This window comes from Lolium rigidum, chromosome 4 (genome assembly GCF_022539505.1).
Source record: "Lolium rigidum isolate FL_2022 chromosome 4, APGP_CSIRO_Lrig_0.1, whole genome shotgun sequence".
Taxonomy (NCBI): domain Eukaryota; kingdom Viridiplantae; phylum Streptophyta; class Magnoliopsida; order Poales; family Poaceae; genus Lolium; species Lolium rigidum.
The window spans coordinates 115,789,542-115,817,235 of record NC_061511.1 but is presented as its reverse complement, the minus strand read 5'-3'; the positions used below and the strand labels follow the sequence as shown (position 1 = coordinate 115,817,235).

The 27,694-nt window shown below is 46.9% G+C and overlaps 1 protein-coding gene across 9 annotated transcripts; it reads right to left on the bottom strand.

The window, feature by feature from the left end:
- Nucleotides 1–7,995: 7,995 nt before the first annotated feature.
- On the bottom strand, nucleotides 7,996–13,311 carry LOC124650607. Of its 9 annotated transcripts, none has more exons than XR_006987068.1 (6): nucleotides 12,781–13,311; nucleotides 12,165–12,369; nucleotides 11,157–12,055; nucleotides 10,642–10,822; nucleotides 9,478–9,966; nucleotides 7,996–8,605 (listed from the first exon to the last, which is right to left on the bottom strand). XR_006987068.1 is itself a non-coding variant. In XM_047190123.1 (6 exons), the coding sequence occupies exons 4-6, from the start codon at nucleotides 10,811–10,813 to the stop codon at nucleotides 8,233–8,235; spliced, it is 627 nt and encodes a 208-aa protein (XP_047046079.1). In that variant the 5' UTR covers nucleotides 10,814–10,822; nucleotides 11,157–12,055; nucleotides 12,165–12,391; nucleotides 12,781–13,311; the 3' UTR covers nucleotides 7,996–8,232. The 9 variants fall into 9 exon arrangements, 3 of the variants coding, with proteins under 3 accessions (XP_047046079.1, XP_047046078.1, XP_047046080.1); XM_047190123.1 differs by having other exon boundaries at nucleotides 9,885–9,966; nucleotides 12,165–12,391; XM_047190122.1 differs by having other exon boundaries at nucleotides 9,885–9,966.
- Nucleotides 13,312–27,694: the final 14,383 nt, after the last annotated feature.

Genomic DNA, 27,694 nt, shown 5'->3' with positions numbered 1-27,694 from the left:
GCCGATTTCAACAAAATCGGCTCCCTATAGCAAAGGGTCCTTCAGGGCAAGCTGCCCCCCCGAGCCTTAGTCGAGGCGAGAAAAGTAGTGATCCAGCCAAATGTGCCACCATCGGTTCCCAAGTTATAATGCAGAGCCAGCCGATTTCAACAAAATCGGCTCCCCAGAGCAGAGAACCTTCAGGATGAGCTGCCCCCGAGCTTCTCCAGTTCAATTCCTGCGTCTTGCTGATCAGATCGGCTCATCATCTTTGGCAGGCTGATGCAACTTCCGGTGAGGATGTTTTGAATTTCTGATGCCCTCCAAAACTCTGGACGTAACAACCTCTGAAAGTGACATCGACCAAGTCGCCACCTTGGTTCACAGCCGATTGATTCGTCATCGGATGTTCTCATGCTCCTAAGATAGGTATGCTCCCTTTGCTGGACTCACCCTTAATCCTGATCTGCACGCTTATACTGGCACTGCTGAACTCGGAGAGGGTCACCAGCGGCTTTAGAAACCAAAACTCCTCTGACAAGGTTGTCTCGTACGCCAAAACTCCTCTGACACAGAGTTGGAGGTCCTCGTGTTTTGAACACGCAACTGATAGATCCCATGAAATTTATACTAGAGTCGATGGCCGTGCATCGGCTTTGTTCCTTAGCTCTAAAGTCGATGTCCGTGCATCGGCTGTATATCATGAGAATTTTTTTTTAATTTTTCTATCGGCCCCCAATGTTTCACTGCACATGTATCGCACATGTTCATCTGATTAGGTGCCCCCCGAGCCGATTCTGCCAGATATCTGCTGATATCCGCTCTGTGGTTAGCCAAGGCACTATATGTGAACGTCGGCTCTATTAGGACCAGTGTGGACTTCTTCCAGCTCATCAGCCGGCGCAAACCCATTGCCCATTAGATCGACGTTGAACCCAGGCAGAATGGATGGTGAGGATAATTTTGGCCGATTGCTGGAATCGGCCTCCATGTTGCTTGCTCAATGAAGGTTTTGCAATGTTCCTCCATAAATCCTTGGGGCCGATCACATGGATCGGCATCGCCACGTTTGTCCATAGATGTTGCTCTTGTTACACGGTCAAGCCGGTGGATAAAACCAGCCTAACCCCGTCCTTTGTCACGTCGATGCGCTCGCGATCGTCCAAATTGATGCCCGAGAGTGGCTCTTGGCCCGATGTCTCCCAAACGTTCATGCCGGCCGTTGAAATCTCGGCTGAATCATCTCGCGTGGACGACTTCTACTTCATCTCCATCCCACCGTATTAGGCATTGGTGCATCGTGGATGGAATGCAACGAGTTGGCGTGGATCCAATCTCTCCCTAGTAGGACAGCATAAGTGCTCTTGCTTGTCGACAATAAAGAACGTCGTAGGGACGGTTTTCCTTCCTACGGTCGGATCCACGTTCGGAACACCTTGTGCGTCGGACGCTTGGCCGTTGAAATCGCTCGGTGTCACATTGGTCTTGATCGGATCCGAGCTAGAGCGTCCCAACCGACGTAGCATGGAGTATGGCATAATGTTGATCGCCGCTCCGGTGTCCACCAGCATCTTGTTGACAGGCTGCCCATTGATGTAACCTCGCAAGTACAGGGCCTTCAGATGCCTGTAGCTTCTTTCTCGTGGCTTCTCAAAGATAACCGGCCGTGGGCCGCAGTCAAGTTGTGCCACAGGTGCTTCGTCTAATCCTGGAGCCCTAAACTCCGTTGGAAGGATGAACACCATGTTTGTGCCAGCCGATGTCTCATCATCGGCTTTCTTTTGTCTGGGGCGCCACTCTTTCCTCTGTGGCCGACCTTCTTCGTCCGGGGTTCGCTGAATTTTAGCGGCCAGATCAGGCCGCGCCTTCCTCAACGTGTGCGGGTATAACCTTTCGGCTTCCTCCAAACCACGTAGTCGCTGAACCCTACGCTTTTGGGAACGGCTGAGCCCATCAGGGCACCACCTTGGCCGATGATACTTGTCTTCTTCATCATCGTCCTCTAGTTCCTCGAGATCTTCTACCCGAGAGGACTCAGCGTGATTGTTCCGAGGCGGGAGAGGCCCTAGACGTTTGAACACGGACACGTTAGCTGCATCCTTCTTCTTTTGTTGACATTCTGGACAGTTGCCGATTGTAGGCAATCGGCTCATTCCTGAATCCCAGTAGTGTCTGAAGAAGGGGCAGTCCCAGTGCCTATCCACGTCGTCTTGCTCTCTCGACTTTTCCTTGGCGTGGCGCTCATATCTCTCCTCGTCGCGATCATGCCGACGGTGTCTCCTGGCGTCCCTAGCCAGACGATCTCTTTCATCGTCGTCGTTGTATCGCCGGCGTTGGTCATATTGACCCACATACTTGTTGAGGAGGTGATCGGAGAGAGGTCGCCGATATCTTACGTTCCTCACTTCTCCCTCTCGTGATGTAGCGCTTGCCATCTTGACGGAGCCGATCGCGTGGAGCGGCTTCCTCTGTATCCTTGCTATGAGAGCAGCTGCCCTCATCTCCGTCCTTACCGCAGTGGTGCCCGGGTCCTACCATGTTGATATTGCACGAGAATCCTGGCTGGCACCCTCCATGGTAAGTGCACTCCACCATGTTAACGGCGGGGAAGGGGTGTGTGTCGACCTTCATGGCGTACCGGCTGAAAATTAGACGCCCTTGTTCTATCGCCATTTGGACCTGCCGACGCCACACCCTGCAGTCGTTGGTGGCGTGGGTGAACGTGTTATGCCACTTGCAGTATGGCTTTCCGTTCAACTCCTGAGCCGTGGGGATCTTGTGGCCTTCGGGTACCTTTAGCTGCTTCTCCTTGAGTAAGAGGTCGAAAATTTGTTCAGCTTTGGTCACGTCGAAGTCAAACCCTTTGGGAGGACCTTGTGGCTTAACCCATTTACAGGATACGGGGCTTGCCCCCCGAGTCCATTCAGCCACTGCTACCTCTTGATCTCCCGCAGCACCTTCATCTTCATCTGCCTCAACCAGGACCACCGCACGCTTGAATTTATCCTGGTAAACATCCGGGTGGCGCTGTTCATATGCCGACAGCTTCGCACCATGTGCGCCGGTGAAGGGTAGTCCGCTTGGGAGGCCACGTCCTTGATCGATGATGAGAGACCCACCACCGCCAACTCGATCGCTTCTTTTTCGGTCACATGAACCGAATAGCATCGGTTCCTAATGGTCCTGAAGCGCTGGACGTATTCTGACACTGTTTCCCCGTGCTTCTGTCGCACTTGTGCTAGATCGGCAATGCCAGCCTCGGAAGCCTCTGAGTGATACTGCACGTGGAACTGCTCTTCCAACTGCTTCCAAGTCCGGATTGAGTTTGGTGGCAGCGATGTGTACCACCCGAAAGCCGATCCTGTGAGGGACTGTGCGAAGAACCTCACCCGCAGCTCGTCTGATGCTGAGATCGTGCCCAGCTGTGCCAAATATCGGCTCACATGCTCGATGGAGCTGGACCCATCTGATCCATTAAACTTGGTGAAATCAGGGAGCCGATATTTGGGTGGTAGCGGGATCAACTCGTACTCGTTGGGGTACGGCTTGGAATAGCCGATTGTCCTCCTTTTCGGCATCATGCCGAACCGGTCTTTCGAGGATCGTACGGATCTGATCCGCGGTGATGGGCTGCAGGCGTCGAACTCCGAAGATTCGCCGGGGTGGCATACTTAGCCAGCCATGCTTGCTTTTCCAGCTCTAAGCCAACTGCAGGAGCTGAGCTCTGGAGGTTTGTCGGAGTGGCATACTTAGCTAGCCACGTCTGCTTCTCAAGATCTGCTCCCGAAGTTCCTCCTCGCTGTTCGGAAGTCCCTGCTGTTGCGGCTGGTTCGAGAGCGCCCGATTCTTGCGGTCCGGCACGTATGCGCACGTGTATCCGTGAGGGATCTCCTTAGGCGCCTCATGCAAGAATTGGTAGTCACTAGGGTCACCACCGATCTTGTAGACGACGTATGCCGATGAACTCGGCACTTCTGGTGCTGCCAACGCGAACGGCAGCGGTGGACGGGACTGGGAGTGGCATCTCTCCTTGGTAAGTCCCCGAGCTGGTCCCGACGGAGAATACCGATGGCTCATGATTTCCTGGATCACCCGAAGAGCAACACGCTCCAAAGTGTTCACCGAGGCTCTCGGAATGGCGGTGCAGCGAATGAGCCACCATGAAGTTAATCTCCCGACGCGAGACCTGGTGCGTTCTTCTGACGGGGTGGACAGGTCCACTCCATCGAGCGCTCCTTCAGGTGAGAACCCTTTCCACCTGATGCCATGTGAGCGGGTTCTGTGAAAGGAGCCGATGAGGTCGGCTTCGAGGACCGCTTTGATCTCGTCATGCTTCTTCTTGAGCTCCTCGGTCAGGTCCTCGTACTTGACTAGCGTGCCTTCCGCCATCTCAGATGTAGATGGCGATGCGGTTGATGTCGAAGATTGTCCCACCGGGCGTGCCAGAATGTGTTGCGGTCAGAAACCCACCGGCGGGCAGCGACGGGCAACACAGTAGAGCCGAGAATCTCCCGGGATCGCGGCTGGCCCCGGTCCCTCCGAGCGACGGCCCGCAAAGCCTTCGGCACGCACGTCCGATGCCGATGCAAGGGCGTGCCACCCGACCTATACCCGGTCGGGAAGGTGTTGGATGATGCCTCGCTTAGTTTCTCGCATGGCATACACGTAAACATTAAATACGAGCCTCGATCGGCTCTCGGGTTGTCCTGTGAATCGGCTCAAGGAGCCGATCCACCCATGATGCGTACGAGGTGTACGATCAGATGGTGGTCCTGCTTGATCGAAATAAAGCTAAAACGACCTACTACGATTTAGGGTTTTCACCGCATAATCGGAACATCCTACTCGTGATTGAGCTCGGCGGCCACGCACGGTGATCGTAAACCGACCCTAGACAAGGCCTAAAAACCAACACGAAGTTGATCCCCGGAACATCCTGTCTAAGGCTAGCAAACTACACCCTACGCGCCACTGGATCCTTCAACCCGTTTGTAAGGCCTAACTATGCAGATATTAAACTAATCCTTGAAGAACAAGGAGCAATCATAACGGATCGGATCTACTGAACAATGATCAAGCGGGGTGCCGCCCTTACACCCAAGATAGGTGTAAGGGCGGCTAGATGTCTAAGGGTCGCACGACGATAGCATATGATACGATGAACAATGCTAACCCTAAAACATCTATGATAACTACGTTGCTCGCCATCAAAAAGGCTTCAGTACGAGCAACGCATGAACGACGAATAAACGTGTGCTGCCTAGATCGCAAGATGCGATCTAGGCAGCATGATGCTTACCCGGAAGAAACCCTCGAGACGGGGGAGTTGGCGATGCGCCTAGATTGGTTTGTGGTGAACGTGGTTGTTGTTTATTTCATAAACCCTAGATACATATTTATAGTCCGTAGACTTTCTAAGGTGGGAATAATCCCAACCGGGCACGAGCCCAAACTCCATCTAACCGACACGCTTCCTACTATGGTACAGATACACGGGCAAACTAGCCCAAACTTTGCATATAAGGCCGATTCATGTATTTCTTCCATGTATATTCTTCAAGCCCATCTTCAATCGCGGCCCACCTCTGATCCGGTCAAATTCTGGTGATAACACCCTCTCTACCTTAATTCTGAAATTTTTGTGAAGTTTGACATCTATTGCGGAACAAGTGTCGAAATTCAGTTAAGACATTCGAAATCTGTTTTCAGCCCCACTTTCAACCTCCATCAATTCCTTATACCTTCTGCTAAAAATAATTTGTGAAATTATCTGCCAAGTTGGTAGTACCATCTTTAACTATGAAAAAGAATCATCCCATTTACAGTCCCCTATCGACCTATCTAAAATTTTGAAATCCCCTGATCTCTAAAAACTACCGGTAGCGCAGTCAAAGGATCTCTGCAGATTATTTTGGGCATCACTTTGCACCTCTCTCATTGTCCCTGTTGTTCCGTAAAAATCGATGTATAAAATTTCCTACAATCTTGGTACTATTCTCATCATCCTGGGAAAAGACTAACCCCTTTTTGAGCTTCACATCACTCTGGGAAAAATGAGGAAATCTTCAAAACTCGTTACTGTCAAAACACTGGATTTTAGTGTTCTTCTGAAAGTGTATTTTGGTCTGACTTTCTACTCCTCCAAATCCTCATATCTTCACCAAATAAGGTTATCTAAAATTCCTAGTATTCCCTGATGTTTGCTTATCAAACTAGATCAATAATCTACCAAATAAGTGGATTCGTTTGCTCCTGATAAAAAGGTGAAAACGACTAATCACTGTAATCTGAAACTGTCGAAAACATAACTCAGCGACTATTCTGCGTTTCCGTTTAAACGCCTAACTTTGAGCCTTCGCCCTGATCTCGATCCTTTGCCTTTCTATACGGTGGAAAATTATTTGGCAATCTGGTAGTAGCCTCTCTAGTCTGAAGGAGGAAGCAAGCCAATTCGAGCCCGAGTCAGTCTAAGAGAAAAATGTGAAATTGTGTCGATTTCATCTTGGAACAAAGACGTCCAGGACTATCCTCTCGTTCTGCCCTCGTTTCTACTCTAAACGTCTTGCCTATGGCCTCCCCTATCCGTTCCTGATCGAACCCTATGCCGTGCCATCCCTCTCTCTGTCCGCCTTGACCGTTCTCCACCTCGCTCTCGACGCCGACGCTGCGTCGAACAACTGGCGTGCGGCCACTGGAATGTCCTTCCCCGAGCCAGCCTTCCGCCTTAGGCAGGACGTGCCTCCCATGCCTTCTCTTGCACGCCTCCGAGTTTTGGCCCCTTCCTGCTGTCTCGTGCACCGCCCAGCTCACCCAATCGCTGCAGCCGTTCCACTCTGCGGACTCCATGGACGTCGTCCACGATGCACCCCGATGGCAGCCGTATATGAGTTCACCCTGGTATCATCTTGTGTGTTTTTCGGACACCACTCCGTCCCAGAACAACCCCTCAGACTCCCTCCCCCGTGCTCATCTTCGACCGGAGCGCCGCCGTGGACGCGAACTCCTGCATGTCGCGCTCGGCACAGGCCGCTCCCTTGACCCCTCTCTTGTTCTGGAATCCACCTGCTATTTCCTTGTCTCCCTGCTCAACCTAACCCCTCCGTCTATCCTGTCCAGGGAACGTCGCCGATGACTGGTCGCTGTGCACCGAGGCGGAGCTCGCCGCCATCAACGCCCTCGTCCTTGTCGACGTGCGGTAGCTGTCGAGCACGTCCGTGTCGGCCGAGCCGAGCCACTCAACGCGGCTCCGTCTCCTGCGTCTCCCTCCGTCTTTCCGAGCCGAGCCCCAGCAAGCACTACCCTCCGTCAACGTCGACTTCTTCGGCAGCATCGTCAACCTTGCAGCCGTCTGAGTCGTCGTCGTCTGCGCGCTTGTCTGCGCGTCTGCGTCGTCCCGGAGTCATGAAGCGCGCGTCTCCGAGCTACCGCGTCGCGTCGCTCCATCCTCCGCCACCACCGCGTCTCCTCTGTCGCCTCCAAGGCTCGCGGTGAGCTTTCCGACCATCTCCATGTTCTCTCTGTCCGCCTCCATCGCTAGGGTCGCGGCCTTGCGGTCGTTTGGTCGTGGTGAGCGATGGGAATCATCTCGGCCCGATAGATCTTCATCCAAGCGATGCATGACTATTTGCTCTGCTGTTAGTTGCTAGCGTGCAAGGCCCATGGTCAGGATATTTGCCTATTTTCCTTCCCGCATCGTGGGTAACGCATTGGGCTGGTCCGCTCTGGATTTTCCCTGATCTCCTCAAATCGACCCATTCTTGTTTTTTTAGGAATTCCATAGAAGCCAGATCTGAATGCTTAGAAATAAATTCTCCATACATTCTGTGTTGCTCTAAATCCGTAGATCTAAAATTCCTAGTGTAGCCCAGTAAGTTATCTATCTTCTGAAACTATTTTGAAACCAAGATCTTCTACGAGTCACTCTCAGTAATTCGTATTGCAAAGTCATGCAGTAGCAATTTAAATCTCTACTACTTAAAAAGACTAAACATAATCCCTATTCTCCCCTTTTTCGTCCGTTCAACCATTTTGGTCGTCCCTTCCACCATTTTGGTCGTCCGTCCGCCCCACTAAAACAGGGAAAGTCAAGCTGATTTTAAGTAGTATATCGCCGCACTCTCACGTTGCATGCAATCCGGCAATCAATCAGCCGGGACGTATAAGGAAGTATCAATCAGTGAAACGGACATGGAAATCACAAGAAAAAATCAATCAGCTGAACGTATAAGGAAAAAATCAATCAGACCAAGGAAATCATCCCCCCCTCACGTTGCCGTCTCTTCTCACCCTCACGTTGCCTTCTTTACTCCGACGCCTGCCGTCCGGCAACCACCTGGCCGCCCCGTGGTCTGCCATCCGGCAATCCGATGCCTGCCTCCGTCCGGCAATCCGATGCCTGCCTTCTCGCAACCACCTCGCCCCCCCCTGGTCTGCCGTATCTTCGCCGACGCCTGCAATCTCTTCATCGACCTTGCTGGTTGCCAAAGCCGACGGCCCGTGCTCTGTCTCATTGATCTGCCGCCTCGCCGACGCCCCGTGTTCTGCCTCATTGGTCTGCCGCCTCTTCTTTGACACCCAGGTTGGCTCTCCATCGAGTCTAAGACATCGCATCAGCTTCTTACTTCTTCTGACATACAATTTTACAAAGATCATTAGATCACTCACGTTTGGGCAATGAATGCACACATGTCATAGAGGGCACTCAGTTTATCTACATTTCTAGAATTGAGCTTTATGGATAGGCTAACATGTTGCCAGTGATATATGCACGAAAATGCATGACCTGCATCTTCTCCTAAAAATACCGAGATTAGGCATGAGGCCTGATTGCATGACGATCAGCAGACATCAGTAAGTTTAGAAGATGCAAGCCTCTCGATACTTGATGTATTCTACCAGTTTATGGATAGGCTGCAAGCATACATAAACTGAATTGTGCCTTGGGGTGGTGTACTGACACAAACCTTGGCTTTGGATAAAGAGGATGTCATTATGTGGGATAAGAATTGTCCTCCCCCTACTGAATTATCACAGGGAAAGAAGGTACACAATGACACCAAACCTCCTTCACATATGCCCAAGAATAGAATAAACAAGAGCCAATTACTTTCCAAGCTTAGGAAATATATATTGGGTGTTAACGACGAAGATGCCATGAAGTAAGTCCAATTTATATACGATGCACCAGTCCAAATTGTTATTTTTATCCTGTGGGTTAACTTCGTGCTTTGTTTCGTAGAGAAATATAGGTTCAAAGCAGCAAGCCCTATCCAATTAGTATAAGTCTTAAACAACTGAAAGACTTGCTAAAGGATACAACTGGTATAGATAGTGATTATTTCAACATGGCTGTACGGGTAAACGCCCAAGACGAAGCCCGGCTGTGCATGGACACTAATTACCACATTATGGACCTCAAATTTTGCGTGAGTATTGATGTTTTACTTCGTAATTAATGATAACCACATGTTATCTTAAATAACAACCTATGATTCTTACACTCATCTCAGACCATGGTGACCGACTCCACGAATTCATCTCAGACCATGGTGACCGACTCCATGCGAGACCCAAAGCAACGTCTACCGTTTGACCAAAAGCACCAGATGATGGCAAGAATGTGTGACTGCTGGCCGGGGATGGAGTTCCATGTGTCAGCCTGCAACTCGGTAAGACTGCGATTGGAAAATAATAGGATTTTTGTTGCAACAGTGGTAATAATTCAATGCGCTTATTCTATGCAGATTTTCATACCATATCGTATGTCTGGCCAACACTACATTCTATTTGTGTTCAACCTGGATCAACGAACCGTTACTCTACTTGATCCCATTCCTAGCACGGACATACATAAAACAGGCACCCATCACAAATATGTATTCAAGCTCAAAGAAATATCATTCTACCTGAACATTGCTCTACAAGACGCAATAGAAGGATGGAAAGATGATGTTTTCCTATGGGGTCGCACCACACCATGTAGGCAGCCTACAAACAATGACAGGTAGAATCCATGGCATTAAACATAATGAGTATATCATGTCTACCATGGAACTAACAGCAATGTGTACTTTCTATATAGCCACATGTCAGGATTCTTGGTGCTAACATTTATGCGCTGGTGGGATGGTGAAGAAGTTGTCCGAGCAATTAAATAGCACGGTCAGTATAATAAATTAAAATCTACAATACTGTATATTTCAGCTCTTCAGCAGTATTGACGTATATAGCATTTGCAGATTGGTTACGCACTGCGGAACAAAGCAGTGGTACACATGCTGTCGTACAAGGATAATGAAAGTGGAGCCAACATCCCACAATTCATTAGAGATTTGGTCAACATACTAGGATCAGATTTTTTTTTTGTTTGAAAAAGTTGCCGGTTTCCCTATTTGTGACACTCTCAGTCTTAATTGTGTACTCCTATAAAAGACCTTCGCGGCTTGAATTTGAATGGTGGATGCTGGGTGAATGATATTTAGTTACCTATAATGTCATCAAATTTTAATGCCATGGATAAGCTTATGCCTCTGATTTGTAGTAAAGATATATGCTCATGTGAGGCTAATTTGGTGGGAATGATGTTTCATTAATCAAAATTGCTTCATCACACAATTAATCAAAAAAGAGATTTCAGTCAAGTCATTAGGTGTGCATGCTTACAGTAGTAGTGTGATTCACTGAATCCAGTATGATGCTTGAGCATGTCGGTCCACAGAGGTATGTTTTTAGGTGTGAGCCTGGCTGTGTAGACAGCAGCAGCAGCAACCATGGAGGGCTTGGATAACACCAGGTAGTACTGCATAAGGGATAGCTCAGCAAATAAGAACACCATGTTCGCCAGCTGCAACCAGAGAAACTTCTTCATCACACAAACTCACTTTCAGTTACAATACATCTGAATGTGCTTATTCATGAGTCCACCATACATGTGCATAGCGTGAGGAGTACACTTTCAGTTACAATACATCTGAATGTGCTTATTCATGAGTCCACCATACATGTGCATAGCGTGAGGAGTAAACATGCTGATGTGTTCATGGCATGGATTAACAATCTTTTGTAACTCTTCTTTTCTGTATAGTTGTACACTTGCATATAATATTCTTATTTATATGAAATAAAATGTTGTGGGGGTTTTGCCCCACAGTTCTTGGTAAAAAAAAATGGAGATATACCTTTCATGGAATTGCAAAAGCTTTTGCAGCTCCTGCATATCCCTTGACCCAAAGTAGATGATGTTGACTTTTGCCTCAAATGTGCCGATTCACTGATTTATTTCATTTGCCATACATGTGCTAAGTTTGTGGTACATAAAAACATCAAAAGTAAATTCCATGTTAGTTGCCACTGCCGTATAGATACTGTAGCATGTAGGTGAATTCAGATAATGAAATATTAGGGTGGATCCTATAATGGTTGTCTCCCCTCTAAATATGCTTATTCAAAGGTTTATTTCATTTGCCCGAAATGTGCTAAATTTGTGGTACATACAAAACATCAAAGGAAATTCCATGTTAGTTGCCAGTGCCGTATAAATAGTGTAGCATGTAGGTGAATTCAGATAATAAAATATTAGGGTGGATCCTATACTAAGGTTGATTATAACATATAGTCCCACAGTGAAATGTCCCTAGATAATATGTGTATCCAAAGGCTGATTATTTCCCTGTAAAACCTGTCATAATACTCTGCTTGATCCCATTCCTAGCATGAACATGCATAAAACAGGACCCATCACAGAAATATCATTCTACCTGAACATTGCTCTTCAAGACGCAATGGAAGGATGGAAAGATGACGTGGAAAGGAAGCAATGACAATAAGTGGAGGACAAAACTTGATTCTGGAGTATGTTGAGCATGCTTTAGTGCTTCAAGGAGAGGTGGAAAGGAAGCACTTTTCTCTGAGAGCTGAGGGGAATCAATGTAATATCCAGAGTGCACTCTAGAACTACTATCACAGCTAAGGGATCAAGAAATGTATTAAATTCCGCATATCTATTACATGGAATAGTGAACACGTTTCCGTTTTAATCATTTTCATCTCTGGCATGTCCTCCAACAACATATACACTCTGCACAAGAGCAACATGTAAGTCAATATTAACAGTGAACAGTTTAAACTTATCATATTTTAAAATGCATTAAATACTGCATGAAAGTTAAAGATATCAAATAACCAACCTCTATTACAGGACTTGCATTCTTGTCAGAGAGAACAATGTTGGCCCAATTTGTAAGAGGTCCATTGGTAAGTATAGTGATCTTCTCAGTTGGATAGAGTTGCTTTTTAACGGACTGCCAAACTTGAAAAGCCAAAGGTTGCCGAAGTTCCAGATGACCAGTATTTCGAGGAGCACCATGTTCTACTGAATTTTCAGCAGTGCACCTAATTGTTGAAAGTCAACAAGCTGTAAATATTTAGGCCACTTTCATTATTTCATAATATGTGGGTCATTTTGGTGCAAGGATACCTCCTGGAAATTATATCAGGAAATGTAAAGCAATTATATAAGCTACTTCAGAAAAAAAGGAACTATTCCAAAGTACTACTTAATCAGATAGTTTGACTGTTCGTCATCAATCCTATTCGATTCTTTCTGCTGCTATATTTCATTAAAGTACCCTCTTAGTTAATTAGTTGTACCTCTTCATGATTTATAACCTAATTAGAACTTGCCCCAACTATAATATGCAAGAATCGGAAAAGAAAAATCAAAAGAGGTGAATACGGTGACTGCAGTAGATAAGGATAAATTTACAGGTTGGCACAAAGGAGACGTGGAAAAGCTTGATGCACCTGCGAATAGTTTGGAACTTGAAGAAAGGCGAGAGGATGCAGTGTTCCTCATTGCACACGGCCTCGGCGTGCCTGCGTGCGGCAGTAAATAGACGAGCGGCCGCCGCCAACCGTGCCACCGGCCAACCCCCACGGCCACACGCACAGCCAGGTCTGCGTCCAAGTCCAGGAGTCAAGAGAGAAAACCTGCTCGTCCCACGGGAAGCTCCCAGGTAGAAGAGGGGACGGGCGAGAGGATGTCGTGTTCCTCACTGCGCGCAGCCACGCATCCGGGCTCCGGCGCGACCTCGAGTTCCCTGCGTGCTCCTCATCCCCGATGTGCACCCTCCAGCCGGGGAAGAAAGGGTGCGGGACGAAGAGGCACCGGAGTAGAAGGTCAGAGATGGGCGAGAACAGCGGCACCAGTGAGATTGATTAGGGAGCAGCGGCACCAGGGTGGAGAAGTCCAGCGGCTGAGGCAAACACATTTGGGAATTTGGTAAGAGGAGAGGAAGAAGAGATGATGTGTGCGGATAGGGTAAGAGATTTCTTTTTTTCACGTGATTGCCTAGATAGGAGAATAATACACATGGAGATTTTTTATACTTGGGCCATGGATATTTTTGTACTTCTTCGTACCATAGAGTAATATGAATTTGTATGAAAATAATTGATCTCTAAATTCTAACTATTAAGAGCATCTTCAGCCGCGTCCCCAAAACACCCCAAAGGGATTTGGAGCACACCGAACAAAAAAAACGTAACCAGCCGCGTGTCCCAAAGGCTCTTTTTGTCCGACGCGGCCCAATACGGTGCCCAGCATCCCGAGCCCGTCCCTGCTACACAGGGGACACATCGGGCACACCGGACACAACAAAAAGCAAGGCAAGGAGACGCGGGCCCGACATGTCAGTAGCACATTCAAGTTTAAACCTAACCGTCGCCTACCTCGCGACGAAAATTATTGGAGAGCAGTGACACACGAACGAAGCATCGCAGTTTTGCCTTAATGGCAACAGAGGGGCAGGCGAGACGGCTCGTCGGTGCTGCGCAGCCTCCACGCGTTGCCGGCGTTGCACGCCACTGCGCATTCCCGCGCTTTCTTCCCGCCGCTTCTGGCCTCTTCCCACGCTATCTTCCCGCCTCTTTTGGCGACGCCGGCGTCTATAAAAGGCCCCCCAGCACCCCTTTCTCCGCTGCAAGCACATCCCAGCGTAATGATGAACCGTCCCGGTGCCGGCCAGTTCCCTCCTCCACCACCGTCCCACCACCACCTCCAACACCCGAAGCATCGCAGTTCGACTTCGACCCCGAAGCCGAGGAGAACGCGACATGGGAGGAGGCAGCGCTGGCGGACACCATAGCGGCGTTCGACACCGCCACGACGGAAGAGGCGCAGCGGAGCCAGGCGGAGGAGATGGGCGAGCGGTGGTGCGTAGAGCGGCAGCAACTGCACATGGAGCGAGATTTCCAGTACCGTGAATGGTGGGAGGCGATGGAGCAGCGGCGGTGGGAGGCGCTGGAGCATCAGCAGCGAGAGGCGACGCTGGCGGCATCAGAGGCGGACTGGGGGTGAAGGGCGGATGCATTGGCGGCGGAGGCCGACGCGTTGGCGACGCAACTGGAGAAGGAGGAGGAGGAAGACGAGGAGGAGGACGAGGCGGAGCAGGAGGACGACGACGACTTCGAGTGGTCCGACGACGGGCCGCACCCGGACGACGCGGCAGATCAGCAACGAGCGCTCGTCGAGTCCTTCGAGCTGGAGAAGAAGCTTCGGGATGACGCCCGTGCCCGCGAAGACGCTCAGATTCGTCGCGCCGTCGAGCTCTCCCTCCAGGCGGCGCAACAGGGTAGGGCAGGCGACGACGCGCTGCTGGAGCAGCGGCGTCTGGCCTCCGCCCTACGCATGTAGAGGCGGCGCGCGCAGCAGGAGCTGCGGTGGAGGGGAGGCGACGACGGGGCGGGGCCGTCGAACGCACCATTGGGCGGCCAGTAGGCTAGGGTTTAGATAAAATCTAGCTATTTTCATTCAAACTTTATAATATATAATCAAATTTGAATGAAAACCAATATTTTCACGCACTTATATTTATTTGGGTTTGGGGAACGCGGCTGGGGAACGGCTGGGGAGCGACGTCCCTCAAACGCGGCACGAACGAAATACGTCCCCTAAACGCTCGATCTGACGCCGTTTGGGATACTTTGGGAGACGCGGCTGGAAATGCTCTAATTTCATATAAATTTTGTCCAGAACATTTTCTAATTTTGGACTAATCAAGAACCATTAAGATCTCTAATATACTCATTTAGAGAAAAACGTTTATCCTCAGCCTATTAACTATACTGTTTTAACTGAATATTTTGACAAATCGAAAGCATGTACACTTATTATATTATGCATAGAAAGCTAATTTTTGACTTGATCAAAATTGACTTACCTAAATTGATTATAGATAGGATTATTTTGGAGTGTACTTATTTTTTAACTTCATGTCTAGGATGAATTCATATATCACAAAAATGTACCTAAGATTGTTCATTTGGTTTCATTGGACGTCGCAAGATTTTTCAAATACCACACATTTTGCCCCCTCTTATAATCATTGTAGGTAAGCGATGTCATGTTTGTACGTTAATCATATTTTGATTTATTTACATGTATTATTGTCCCGTAGCAACGCACGGACATTTTTACTATTCAATAAAAAAAAGTTTTAGAGAACTTTCGTGCGTAAACCAAATTTGGTGGCGTCTTGTATGGAAATACCCACATTTTGGCATTGGTATTGCACGCCCCTGCATAAAATTCAAACAAACCAGAAAACAAAAATCTGCTCAATTATGGATTTGGAAAATTATTTGGAGAGTTCAAAAGTAATTTTTTTATTGAAACCAATTTTACCAGAACCAATGCACCTTGCTGTTCAACATATACAGAGCCCAAATCTTCATCAGCAACATAGAATATCTGTGCCTTTTAACTCTGAAATGTTCCCTTTCTACAGTAAAACGTTTATTAAAAATAATTAACAAGTCTAAAATTATGGAATCCAATTTTTTTATGTTCTCTGTTTGAATAACTATCCACTGGTATAGGGTTTGTTTGCTGGAGTTGTATTGAGTTATTTGAGCAAAATAAACTAGTTATATGTTTTGCGACCTTGCAAAAATGTTTAAAAATAATGTATAGATGTTTTTGAAGCCAAACCAAGTTGGTTGAACTCTCTCAGATCATACCTACCTGTAGGTATAAACTTACCCACTGTTTTGGTACTAAGAGTTTTGGCTAGTTATTTAGGGTTCTAGGCATATTTGCTACTAGGAAATTGAGTTGCTTTTGTTTAGAAGTGAGAAATAAATTACCTAGTATTATGTGAGCTTATCATTACTTTGTAGTGTTTCTCTAGTTATATTTTACTTGTTTGTAAAATTGCTTGTGTGTTGTTTGGCTTGTATGTTGATTGTGTGCCTTTTATTTTGCGACGTTAGAATGCGAACACTATCGGAGAAGAAGGAGAGGATATTGGTCATGATTTCGAAGAGGAAGGAAGAGCAGAGTTTTGTGAAGAACAAGTCCAGGGACAAACAGCCAACCAAGACAAGCCACCTCTTGATGCATATCTTGACCTAATTATCTTACTCTTGCATTATTACCAGTTTTATAAATTGCATGGTATATTTATTTATGTGAGTGGTTATGCCACTCGGAGTTTTATTAATCCACCCTTAGGGTGCAACCCTCGTTGGTACCTACTGATCACACCTCTATTACTGATATGGTGCTTATCACCTTGTCATCCTTGTCGCCATATTTCAAAGAAGAATTGGACTATAGGTGGGAGCCCTGGAAAAATGGTTATGAAAATGTTTTTCGGAAAACAAGTTTCTCGAAAACCTTGGAATGGGGTAGCCCTGCCCAAGTGTGGTTTTGATAAATTGTTTTTGAGCAGAAAGGACTTGCTGGGAGCAAGAGAAGTGAAGAAAATTGTTTAAAAAAAAAACCTTTTGTTGACTGAGTACATCACCGGACCTAGCTAGTACAACCACATTACCCTTTAGTGGGACGGGGTGCAGCGTAGTAGTTTGTCTCGCCTTAGTTTGGGTCCTGCAAGTGTAGTGGCAGTCCGACCATGGACGCTTCGACCGGGGTTCTTCCCAGGAGAAGGGACGCAACCCATTTGCCTTTTTAGGTACGCGGGGTACAACTTATGAGCTCCCATTGAAAGATGCCTAAGTGGTTGGATGGCATTCCGGAGGGTCGGGTGTGCTGGGGACCTTGCTACTCCTGGACAGCCCCCGGACTCTGGTGTTGGGAGGTACAATTCATTCGGCATGTCTTAGGCTAAGGCGAGCAAGCGAAAAACTGCGATCGGTTATCCGAGCCTCGCGTTTTGACGCTTGGTGAACCAGGGATGATCCCGGCGGATTTATCGGATCTTGTGGGGAAAGTGTACAACCTCTGCAGAGTGTAAAATCTATTCGAATAGCCGTGTCCGCGGCAATGGACGTGGGAAAGGAAGTGCTGAGTATCAAAGGAAGTTTTGGTTTATAAAAGTGTTTTCTCAAATATTGTTTGGGAAAGTGACGCCAGTGGGACTGGTGGAAAAGTACCTGGGAGGTACGGTGGAAAATCTGGAATAAGTGTGTTGGCCATTTGAGATGGCCGGGAATAAGCATGGGTTATCCTTACCTATTAGTCTGCAAACAAAATGGTTTACAAAAAGGTTTTCAACAAAGATATAGAGATGTCGTACTCTCGAGAGGAACCACCTCTCGCTCCTTGTCGCCCTAGTTTAGTGTATGTTCCTTGCTACTGCCAAATTGCATATCCTTTACTTCTCTCTAAGGTGGTTTGCGAGTACAATTCATAATGTACTCATGGCTTTGTCCCTGGCTATTTACTTGGCCAGACTTGGTGGAATCCGACATATGAAGGAGTCGACGACGTCTATGCGAGCTAGGAACGTCTTCCCAGTCAGTTGCCTGTAGGGTTATGGCATGCCTTGGGCCATGCGAACGTTTTCGTCTGACGTATTTCCGCTGTGTGATTGTTGATCTCCTGCCATTGCGGCTCTTATGTAAGTATTGGTCATGCGACCTACTGTAAGCTTTTTATTCGGTACTGTAATGGATGATGTATTTGATACCAGTTCGGTTATGCTTTCACGACACACTGATCATGGGATCGTGAATGTGTATGCATAACGGGTGTTTCGGATAGCTGGTCCGGGGCCCCACAGAGCTGGTATCAGAGCCATCCTGACTGTAGGAGACCCTAGTTAGCTTGGACGTTAGTTAGGAAACCAGTACTTCGGGAAAAACTATTTACGAAACAAATTTTCTTTAGTAGACGGAAGCATAGCTTCTAATTTTCTTATCCCTTCAAAATTTCAAATTCTTACCTTGCTCCCTGATTTTCAAAGACTTTTAAAGCTTTTGATTCTACTATCACATCCTCTTCAAAACCAACATATTGGACAATGTCCCCAACTTAGACCCGGAGACTCGAAGCCGAAGATAGATCAACACTTCAGGAAGTTTCAAGTATCTTCGGCTGCAGCTATTGAAGATGGACGTCGACTTAGCAGTACGCGTATAGGGATAATAAGAGCATGTATTTGGTTGTCACCAAAATCTTTCAGGGAGTTGACCTTGTTCCTCTTTGGACTTGCACTTTTGCAGTCGTCAAGGATCAAGTCCTCAGTTCTTGACTAGTAATGTTTAGGCCAGCCCCGAGAAGATCTCAACTTTGGGAGTACCTCAATAGTTACCCCTTCGAAGACCTCACTTACCTGGTATGTCGAGACCAGAAGATCTACGCAGCTTTCGCCTTCGCCTAAACATCGATGACTCAACACCAGACCTGCTTCACTACCAACTGCTACAAGAATCCATGTTGAGGTCAATATCAGCAAAATGAAGACGTCTGCATCTCTGACAAACCGAAGCCTATAGGATGGATATGACCAACTCAATTGTTTTGATTGAGCTACCCCCGCGTATCAGGCATCCCTGGGTACTTAAAGTACCCAGTGTGGTTTTCATGATTGCTTGTAGTTTTCTAAATTTGCTGCTTGAGTGCTTGTGATTGCTTGTTGTGTGTATGCTTGTTTTGGCCTTTCGGCCTGAAAAACCCTCTTTGTGTGGTAACCCTCTCTAGGAAACCCTCCCTAAGATGTTTTCCTCCCATTTGGGCAATTTTCGGGTAGAAATTCTAATTGTTAGTTTGAAAAGCTAACGGAAACCCTACCTCTAACTTGGGTAAGAACTAGATGCCACCCTGTTTTCTGAAATGCCCCAACTCCAGTACGACATTCAACTCAAGATATTCCGCGATGCCAACGAAGAAGAAGCCAGTACCTTCAAGATCGACTGCAACTCCACGAGAAGATGAAGCTCTACTAATTTTGTCAAACCGGAGAGCATAATCGCGCTAACCTCGACGTATCTTCTTAAAAACCACCCACTAACGAGCTAAGTGAGCGGTGGCATCGAAGCCAAGTTACTCTACAAGGTCCATCTGGTCCTCATCAAGTGAAGCCCTTGAAGACTCTTCAGGACTCCAAATTTGGTGTACTTTAGTGGACACCAACCCTTAAGCCAAAGACTATTTTCAACGACTGAAGTTGCTGCTTCATGTGAAGATCCTCCAGGAGTTCCGCTGACTTACTAACTTAACGGACGCCCTACAAAATAGTAAACACCGTGCGTGCCTCTTGAAGTTGGGGCATATACTTCACCCCTGAAGATTCTTCAACTCAAGACAAGGAGATCAATGACTTCTTCAGAAGCGCCCGACAAGACCCCATGGCTGAAGCTTTGACTTTTCATGAGCCCCCATTGAACAATCTTAAGGGTGGAAGACTTGTCTTCCACTAAAAATGAAGCTAACTCTAACACGTTCGACCTTTCTAAAATACCGTTCGGATGCCCTAACTCTCCAGGAATCGTGGACCCCTCGAAGATTGTTAGGAAGCTACAGATCTAACACCGGCATCGAGAAGTCAACCTCTTCACGAAGTTTTCTCTTGGCGGAAATCTATCATGTCTCTCGGAAGATGAATTGTGATATTCCGAAAATGGCACGTCTACCAGAAGTTGGAGTCTAACTTAGATTAACCTATAAAACCTTTCTAGTCCTACGCTTAGTAATCTCGGGACGAGATTATTTTAAGGGTGGAAGGTCTGTAACACCCCAACTTTTGCAACCTTGTTTATTTGTCCAGGGTGCAAAAATCAGGGGGAACAAAAAAAATTTCTAGTGTTGACATGTTCTGATTGCAATGCTTGTTTGGCTTTGCTTGTTGAGTGATGATTGATGGTGTTAAATGAAGTAACTCAACCCACATCTTCTAGTCAACACTCATGCTATGGCCCCTCTTGTATCACCTTAATCTCCTCTCTTCAAAATCATTGAACCTGATGCCAAATAACAAAAACCTCTTTTGTTTTGTCTCATGACTCAAGGTTTTTAATTCAAAAGATCTTGCCAAAAACATTTTATTTTAAAGTGGATATGGTCACCTTAGATCATAGTATCACAAAAAGGGTTTCCAAAGTTATTTTTCTCTGACATAAAGTATTTGCCAAATGTCTTGCCCTTACTTTGTGTAACTTCAAAATTTTATAAAAGCTTTTATATGCAGTTTGGTTGCCTAAAATAAAATGGAATGATCCATATTTTATTCTTTTTCAACTATGGATCTTTCGACTCTTCTAAACCCTCTCTCAATTTTCAAATACTTCATATAAAAGCCTTTGACACCAAATCTAAATCTTATATGTCCATGTCATTGCTATTGCCATTAATATCTCTCTCTGATCAATCCTGGTAAGATCACTATCTTAACCCAATCATGATCTTGGTAGATGGTCATTTGTGTAACAAATGATTAATCTCTATTTTCACCTCTTATTCTTAGCATCACCCATATCTTTCCTAAGCATGTATACTGCTTTGATCAACACCTCACTTTTGATTTTCTTAGAGGGATCTGATCACCTAGTTTATCTTGTTAACCCCTCTATTTTGTGGCTACATAGGTAGTGGATGTGTGTCCTGAACTTTTCTATTTATTTCTTTGACCCACCATCTTGCTGATATTTGTATCTACAAATCACTCCTTCATCCGAGGCTTGTATATCAACCTTGAGTTTGGCATTGCTTGATTATTACTGGAGTGCATTTTAGGGTTGTGTGTGTGACTTGGTGGTTGGTGTATTACACTCTCATGCCTCTATTTCTAAAATCACAATCTTCTCTTGGTTGAAAATGATGTTTGTTGAACTTTGCAAATTCGGCATGTGTGTACTAAATTGACTTAAGTCAATTTTAGTCAAAGACAACAAACACAAGAAAATAATTGGTCAACCACGATCTTATGATCATGGCATATTGACACTTACACATGCATGGCCTCAATCCCTAAACCCCAGCCCTCTCTACCTTAATTCTGAAATTTTTGTGAAGTTTGACATCTATTGCGGAACAAGTGTCGAAATTCAGTTAAGACATTCGAAATCTGTTTCAGCCCCACTTTCAACCTCCATCAATTCCTTATACCTTCTGCTAAAAATAATTTGTGAAATTATCTGCCAAGTTGGTAGTACCATCTTTAACTATGAAAAAGAATCATCCCATTTACAGTCCCCTATCGACCCATCTAAAATTTTGAAATCCCCTGATCTCTAAAAACTACCGGTAGCGCAGTCAAAGGATCTCTGCAGATTATTTTGGGCATCACTTTGCACCTCTCTCATTGTCCCTGTTGTTCCGTAAAAATCGATGTATAAAATTTCCTACAATCTTGGTACTATTCTCATCATCCTGGGAAAAGACTAACCCCTTTTTGAGCTTCACATCACTCTGGGAAAAATGAGGAAATCTTCAAAACTCGCTACTGTCAAAACACTGGATTTTAGTGTTCTTCTGAAAGTGTATTTTGGTCTGACTTTCTACTCCTCCAAATCCTCATATCTTCACCAAATAAGGTTATCTAAAATTCCTAGTATTCCCTGATGTTTTCTTATCAAACTAGATCAATAATCTACCAAATAAGTGGATTCGTTTGCTCCTGATAAAAAGGTGAAAACGACTAATCACTGTAATCTGAAACTGTCGAAAACATAACTCAGCGACTATTCTGCGTTTCCGTTTAAACGCCTAACTTTGAGCCTTCGCCCGATCTCGATCCTTTGCCTTTCTATACGGTGGAAAATTATTTGGCAATCCGGTAGTAGCCTCTCTAGTCTCGAAGGAGGAAGCAAGCCAATTCGAGCCCAAGTCAGTCTAAGAGAAAAATGTGAAATTGTGTCGATTTCATCTTGGAACAAAGACGTCCAGGACTATCCTCTCGTTCTGCCCTCGTTTCTACTCTAAACGTCTTGCCTCTGGCCTCCCCTATCCGTTCCTGATCGAACCCTATGTCGTGTCATCCCTCTCTCTGTCCGCCTTGACCGTTCTCCACCTCGCTCTCGACGCCGACGCTGCGTCGAACAACTGGCGTGCGGCCACTGGAATGTCCTTCCCCGAGGCAGCCTTTCGCCTTAGGCTGGTGCCATTGGGGGCGGTAGTGGAGGCGCTACCGCCCGAGGCGGGGCGAGAGGCAGGCGGGAGAGGTGCGAGAGGGCAGCGCGGGGCGGTGGCGCTGGCGCCGGGCTCTATCGCCCGCTACCGCCCGGCTACCGCCCGCGCTGGGGGCGAGAGGGAGGCGATAGGCAGGCGAGAGGCGGGGCGGCGCGCTGGAAGCACGGGGCGAGAGGCGGGGCGAGAGGGAGGGGCTGAGGTGGCGCGATCTGATTGGTCCACCTCAGCTAGCCGTTGGGGTAGCCGTTGTTGGTTCAAAAAATCCAAAAAAATGCCAAAAAACCCCAAAAATTCATCTCCACCCCCTATAAATACCCCCATATGGTTTCACTCATTCCACACCTCACTTCATCTCCTCCACTCTCCATTTCCACTCCTCTCAACGGCATGTCTTCGTCTAGCAGCAGTTCGAGCGACGGAATAGAGGGTGATCTGATCGATGCATTCCAGGCGGAGTATGAGGAGGAGATGCTCAACGAGGAGGAGGAGCCAAGACGGCCGCAACGCCGCCGAGAGTTAATCAGACGTGATTGTCTAGATAAATTTTGTGAAGGCATCATTGCCTGTTACGGGGAGACGTTTTGCCGTCGACCAACTGTCGAGGATACTCAGCGTCTGTTAGCGAAAGCCGAGGAGCGTGGCTTTCCGGGCATGTTAGGGAGCATCGATTGCATGCATTGGCAGTGGAGGAACTGCCCAATGGCTTATGCTGGTCAATTCACAAGGGGAGACATCAAACACCCTACCATAATCTTAGAAGCCGTTGCGTCGTATGATCGTTGGATGTGGCATGCCTTTTTTGGAGTGGCCGGGTCCAACAACGACCTCAATGTACTCAACCAGTCGCCGTTGTTCACTGATGTGCTTAGGGGAGAAGCACCCGTAGTGAACTTTACGGTGAATGGACACGAGTACAACTATGGTTACTACCTTGCCGACGGCATCTACCCCTCCTGGCCGGTGTTCATGAAAGGTGTTACTCTTCCACAAAGTGAAAAGCAGCGAGTGTTCACTGCTGCTCAATCAGCTTGGCGTAAAGATGTCGAGTGTGCCTTTGGAGTGCTGAAGGCTAGGTTCAACATTCTAGCAGTTCCGGGACGCTCCTACTCGAGGCATACTCTTGGGTTGATCATGCGTGCATGTGTCATTCTACACAACATGATCATCGACGATGAGCGTGGTACAAATTTGGAGAACACCTATGAGACCGTTGATTCCAATGTCGGCCCTGCAATACACAACCATGCACCACCAAGACTAGCAGCCAGGATTCAGATGGACAACGAAATGAGGGACTCACCGATGTATACACAGCTCCAGCATGATTTGATTGAGCATGTGTGGGCTAATGCCTAGATTATGTAATTTTTTCAAATTTTTATGTAATTTTTTTTATGATGTAATCGGTAACAATTTTAAATTCAATAAAATAATTTCCTTGCATTATTTTTAATGTTGTAATCTCAAAAAGAAATGCTGATGTCGAGGAGAGAGAAAAGCTGATGTGGAGGAGAGAGAAGTGAGAGCTGGCACTATAGCCCGTGCACTGGCACCGTGGGGTGGGAGTGGGGTGAGAGTGGGGTGAGAGTGAGGGAAAAAGCTGATGTGGCAGGCTATAGTGGTGTGGTGCATTGGCACCAGCCTTAGGCAGGACGTGCCTCCCATGCCTTCTCTTGCACGCATCCGAGTTTTGGCCCCTTCCTGCTGTCTCGTGCACCGCCCAGCTCACCCAATCGCTGCAGCCGTTCCACTCTGCGGACTCCATGGACATCGTCCACGATGCACCCCGATGGTAGCCGTATATGAGTTCACCCTGGTATCATCTTGTGTGTTTTTCGGACACCACTCCGTCCCAGAACAACCCCAGACTAAGCCTCCTCCCCTCAGACTCCCTCCTCCGTGCTCATCTTCGACCGGAGCGCCGCCGTGGACGCGAACTCCTGCATGTCGCGCTCAGCACAGGCCGCTCCCTTGACCCCTCTCTTGTTCTGGAATCCACCTGCTATTTCCTTATCTCCCTGCTCAACCTAACCCCTCCGTCTATCCTGTCCAGGGAACGACGCCGATGACTGGTCGTTGTGCACCGAGGCGGAGCTCGCCGCCATCAACGCCCTCGTCCTTGTCGACGTGCGGTAGCTGTCGAGCACGTCCGTGTCGGCCGAGCCGAGCCACTCAACGCGGCTCCGTCTCCTGCGTCTCCCTCCGTCTTCCCGAGCCTTGCCCCTGCGAGCACTACCCTCCGTCAACGTCGACTTCTTCGGCAGCATCGTCAACCTTGCAGCCGTCTGAGTCGTCGTCTGCGCGCTCGTCTGCGCGTCTGCGTCGTCCCGGAGTCATGAAGCGCGCGTCTCCGAGCTACCGCGTCGCGTCGCTCCATCCTCCGCCACCACCGCGTCTCCTCTGTCGCCTCCAAGGCTCGCGGTGAGCTTTCCGACCATCTCCATCTTCTCTCTGTCCGCCTCCATCGCTAGGGTCGCGGCCTTGCGGTCGTTTGGTCGTGGTGAGCGATGGGAATCATCTCGGCCCGATAGATCTTCATCCAAGCGATGCATGACTATTTGCTCTGCCGTTAGTTGCTAGCGTGCAAGGCCCATGGTCGGGATATTTGCCTATTTTCCTTCCCGCATCGTGGGTAACGCATTGGGCTGGTCCGCTCTGGATTTTCCCTGATCTCCTCAAATCGACCCATTCTTGTTTTTTTAGGAATTCCATAGAAGCCAGATCTGAATGCTTAGAAATAAATTCTCCATACATTCTGTATTGCTCTAAATCCGTAGATCTAAAATTCCTAGTGTAGCCCAGTAAGTTATCTATCTTCTGAAACTATTTTGAAACCAAGATCTTCTACGAGTCACTCTCAGTAATTCGTATTGCAAAGTCATGCAGTAGCAATTTAAATTCAATAAAAAAAAGTTTTAGAGAAATTTCGTGAGTAAACCAAATTTGGTGGCGTCTTGTATGGAAATACCCACATTTTGGCATTGGTATTGCACGCCCCTGCATAAAATTCAAACAAACCAGAAAACAAAAATCTGCTCAATTATGGATTTGGAAAATTATTTGGAGAGTTCAAAAGTAAATTTTTTTTGATTGAAACCAATTTTACCAGAACCAATGCACCTTGCTGTTCAACATATACAGAGCCCAAATCTTCATCAGCAACATAGAATATCTGTGCCTTTTAACTCTGAAATGTTCCCTTTCTACAGTAAAACGTTTATTAAAAATAATTAACAAGTCTAAAATTATGGAATCCAATTTTTTTTATGTTCTCTGTTTGAATAACTATCCACTGGTATAGGGTTTGTTTGCTGGAGTTGTATTGAGTTATTTGAGCAAAATAAACTAGTTATATGTTTTGCGACCTTGCAAAAATGTTTAAAAATAATGTATAGATGTTTTTGAAGCCAAACCAAGTTGGTTGAACTCTCTCGGATCATACCTACCTGTAGGTATAAACTTACCCACTGTTTTGGTACTAAGAGTTTTGGCTAGTTATTTAGGGTTCTAGGCATATTTGCTACTAGGAAATTGAGTTGCTTTTGTTTAGAAGTGAGAAATAAATTACCTAGTATTATGTGAGCTTATCATTACTTTGTAGTGTTTCTCTAGTTATATTTTACTTGTTTGTAAAATTGCTTGTGTGTTGTTTGGCTTGTATGTTGATTGTGTGCCTTTTATTTTGCGACGTTAGAATGCGAACACTATCGGAGAAGAAGGAGAGGATATTGGTGATGATTTCGAAGAGGAAGGAAGAGCAGAGTTTTGTGAAGAACAAGTCCAGGGACAAACAGCCAACCAAGACAAGCCACCTCTTGATGCATATCTTGACCTAATTATCTTACTCTTGCATTATTACCAGTTTTATAAATTGCATGGTATATTTATTTATGTGAGTGGTTATGCCACTCGGAGTTTTATTAATCCACCCTTAGGGTGCAACCCTCGTTGGTACCTACTGATCACACCTCTATTACCGATATGGTGCTTATCACCTTGTCATCCTTGTCGCCATATTTCAAAGAAGAATTGGACTATAGGTGGGAGCCCTGGAAAAATGGTTATGAAAATGTTTTTCGGAAAACAAGTTTCTCGAAAACCTTGGAATGGGGTAGCCCTGCCCAAGTGTGGTTTTGATAAATTGTTTTTGAGCAGAAAGGACTTGCTGGGAGCAAGAGAAGTGAAGAAAATTGTTAAAAAAAAAACCTTTTGTTGACTGAGTACATCACCGGACCTAGCTAGTACAACCACATTACCCTTTAGTGGAACGGGGCGCAGCGTAGTAGTTTGTCTCGCCTTAGTTTGGGTCATGCAAGTGTAGTGGCAGTCCGACCATGGACGCTTCGACCGGGGTTCTTCCCAGGAGAAGGGACGCAACCCATTTGCCTTTTTAGGTACGCGGGGTACAACTTATGAGCTCCCATTGAAAGATGCCTAAGTGGTTGGATGGCATTCCGGAGGGTCGGGTGTGCTGGGGACCTTGCTACTCCTGGACAGCCCCTGGACTCTGGTGTTGGGAGGTACAACTCATTCGACATGTCTTAGGCTAAGGCGAGCAAGCGAAAAACTGCGATCGGTTATCCGAGCCTCGCGTTTTGACGCTTGGTGAACCAGGGATGATCCCGGCGGATTTATCGGATCTTGTGGGGAAAGTGTACAACCTCTGCAGAGTGTAAAATCTATTCGAATAGCCGTGTCCGCGGCAATGAACGTGGGAAAGGAAGTGCTGAGTATCAAAGGAAGTTTTGGTTTATAAAAGTGTTTTCTCAAATATTGTTTGGGAAAGTGACGCCAGTGGGACTGGTGGAAAAGTACCTGGGAGGTACGGTGGAAAATCTGGAATAAGTGTGTTGGCCATTTGAGATGGCCGGGAATAAGCATGGGTTATCCTTACCTATTAGTCTGCAAACAAAATGGTTTACAAAAAGGTTTTCAACAAAGATATAGAGATGTCGTACTCTCAAGAGGAACCACCTCTCGCTCCTTGTCGCCCTAGTTTAGTGTCTGTTCCTTGCTACTGCCAAATTGCATATCCTTTACTTCTCTCTAAGGTGGTTTGCGAGTACAATTCATAATGTACTCATGGCTTTGTCCCTGGCTATTTACTTGGCCAGACTTGGTGGAATCCGACATATGAAGAAGGAGTCGACGACGTCTATGCGAGCTAGGAACGTCTTCCCAGTCAGTTGCCTGTAGGGTTATGGCATGACTTGGACCATGCGAACGTTTTCGTCTGAAGTATTTCCGCTGTGTGATTGTTGATCTCCTGCCATTGCGGCTCTTATGTAAGTATTGGTCATGCGACCTACTGTAAGCTTTTTATTCGGTACTGTAATGGATGATGTATTT

Excerpts from the sequence above, each read along its gene's own strand:
- LOC124650607 (XM_047190123.1), bottom strand. The coding sequence starts at position 10,813 with ATGGTGTTCTTATTTGCTGAGCTATCCCTTATGCAGTACTACCTGGTG. Across the intron at positions 9,967-10,641 it reads CAGTGAATCACACTACTACT|GCTGCCTACATGGTGTGGTG; the intron begins GTAAGCATGCAC and ends CATTGTTTGTAG. Across the intron at positions 8,606-9,884 it reads TCTTGTAGAGCAATGTTCAG|AAGAAGTAAGAAGCTGATGC; the intron begins GTAGAATGATAT and ends ATTGTATGTCAG.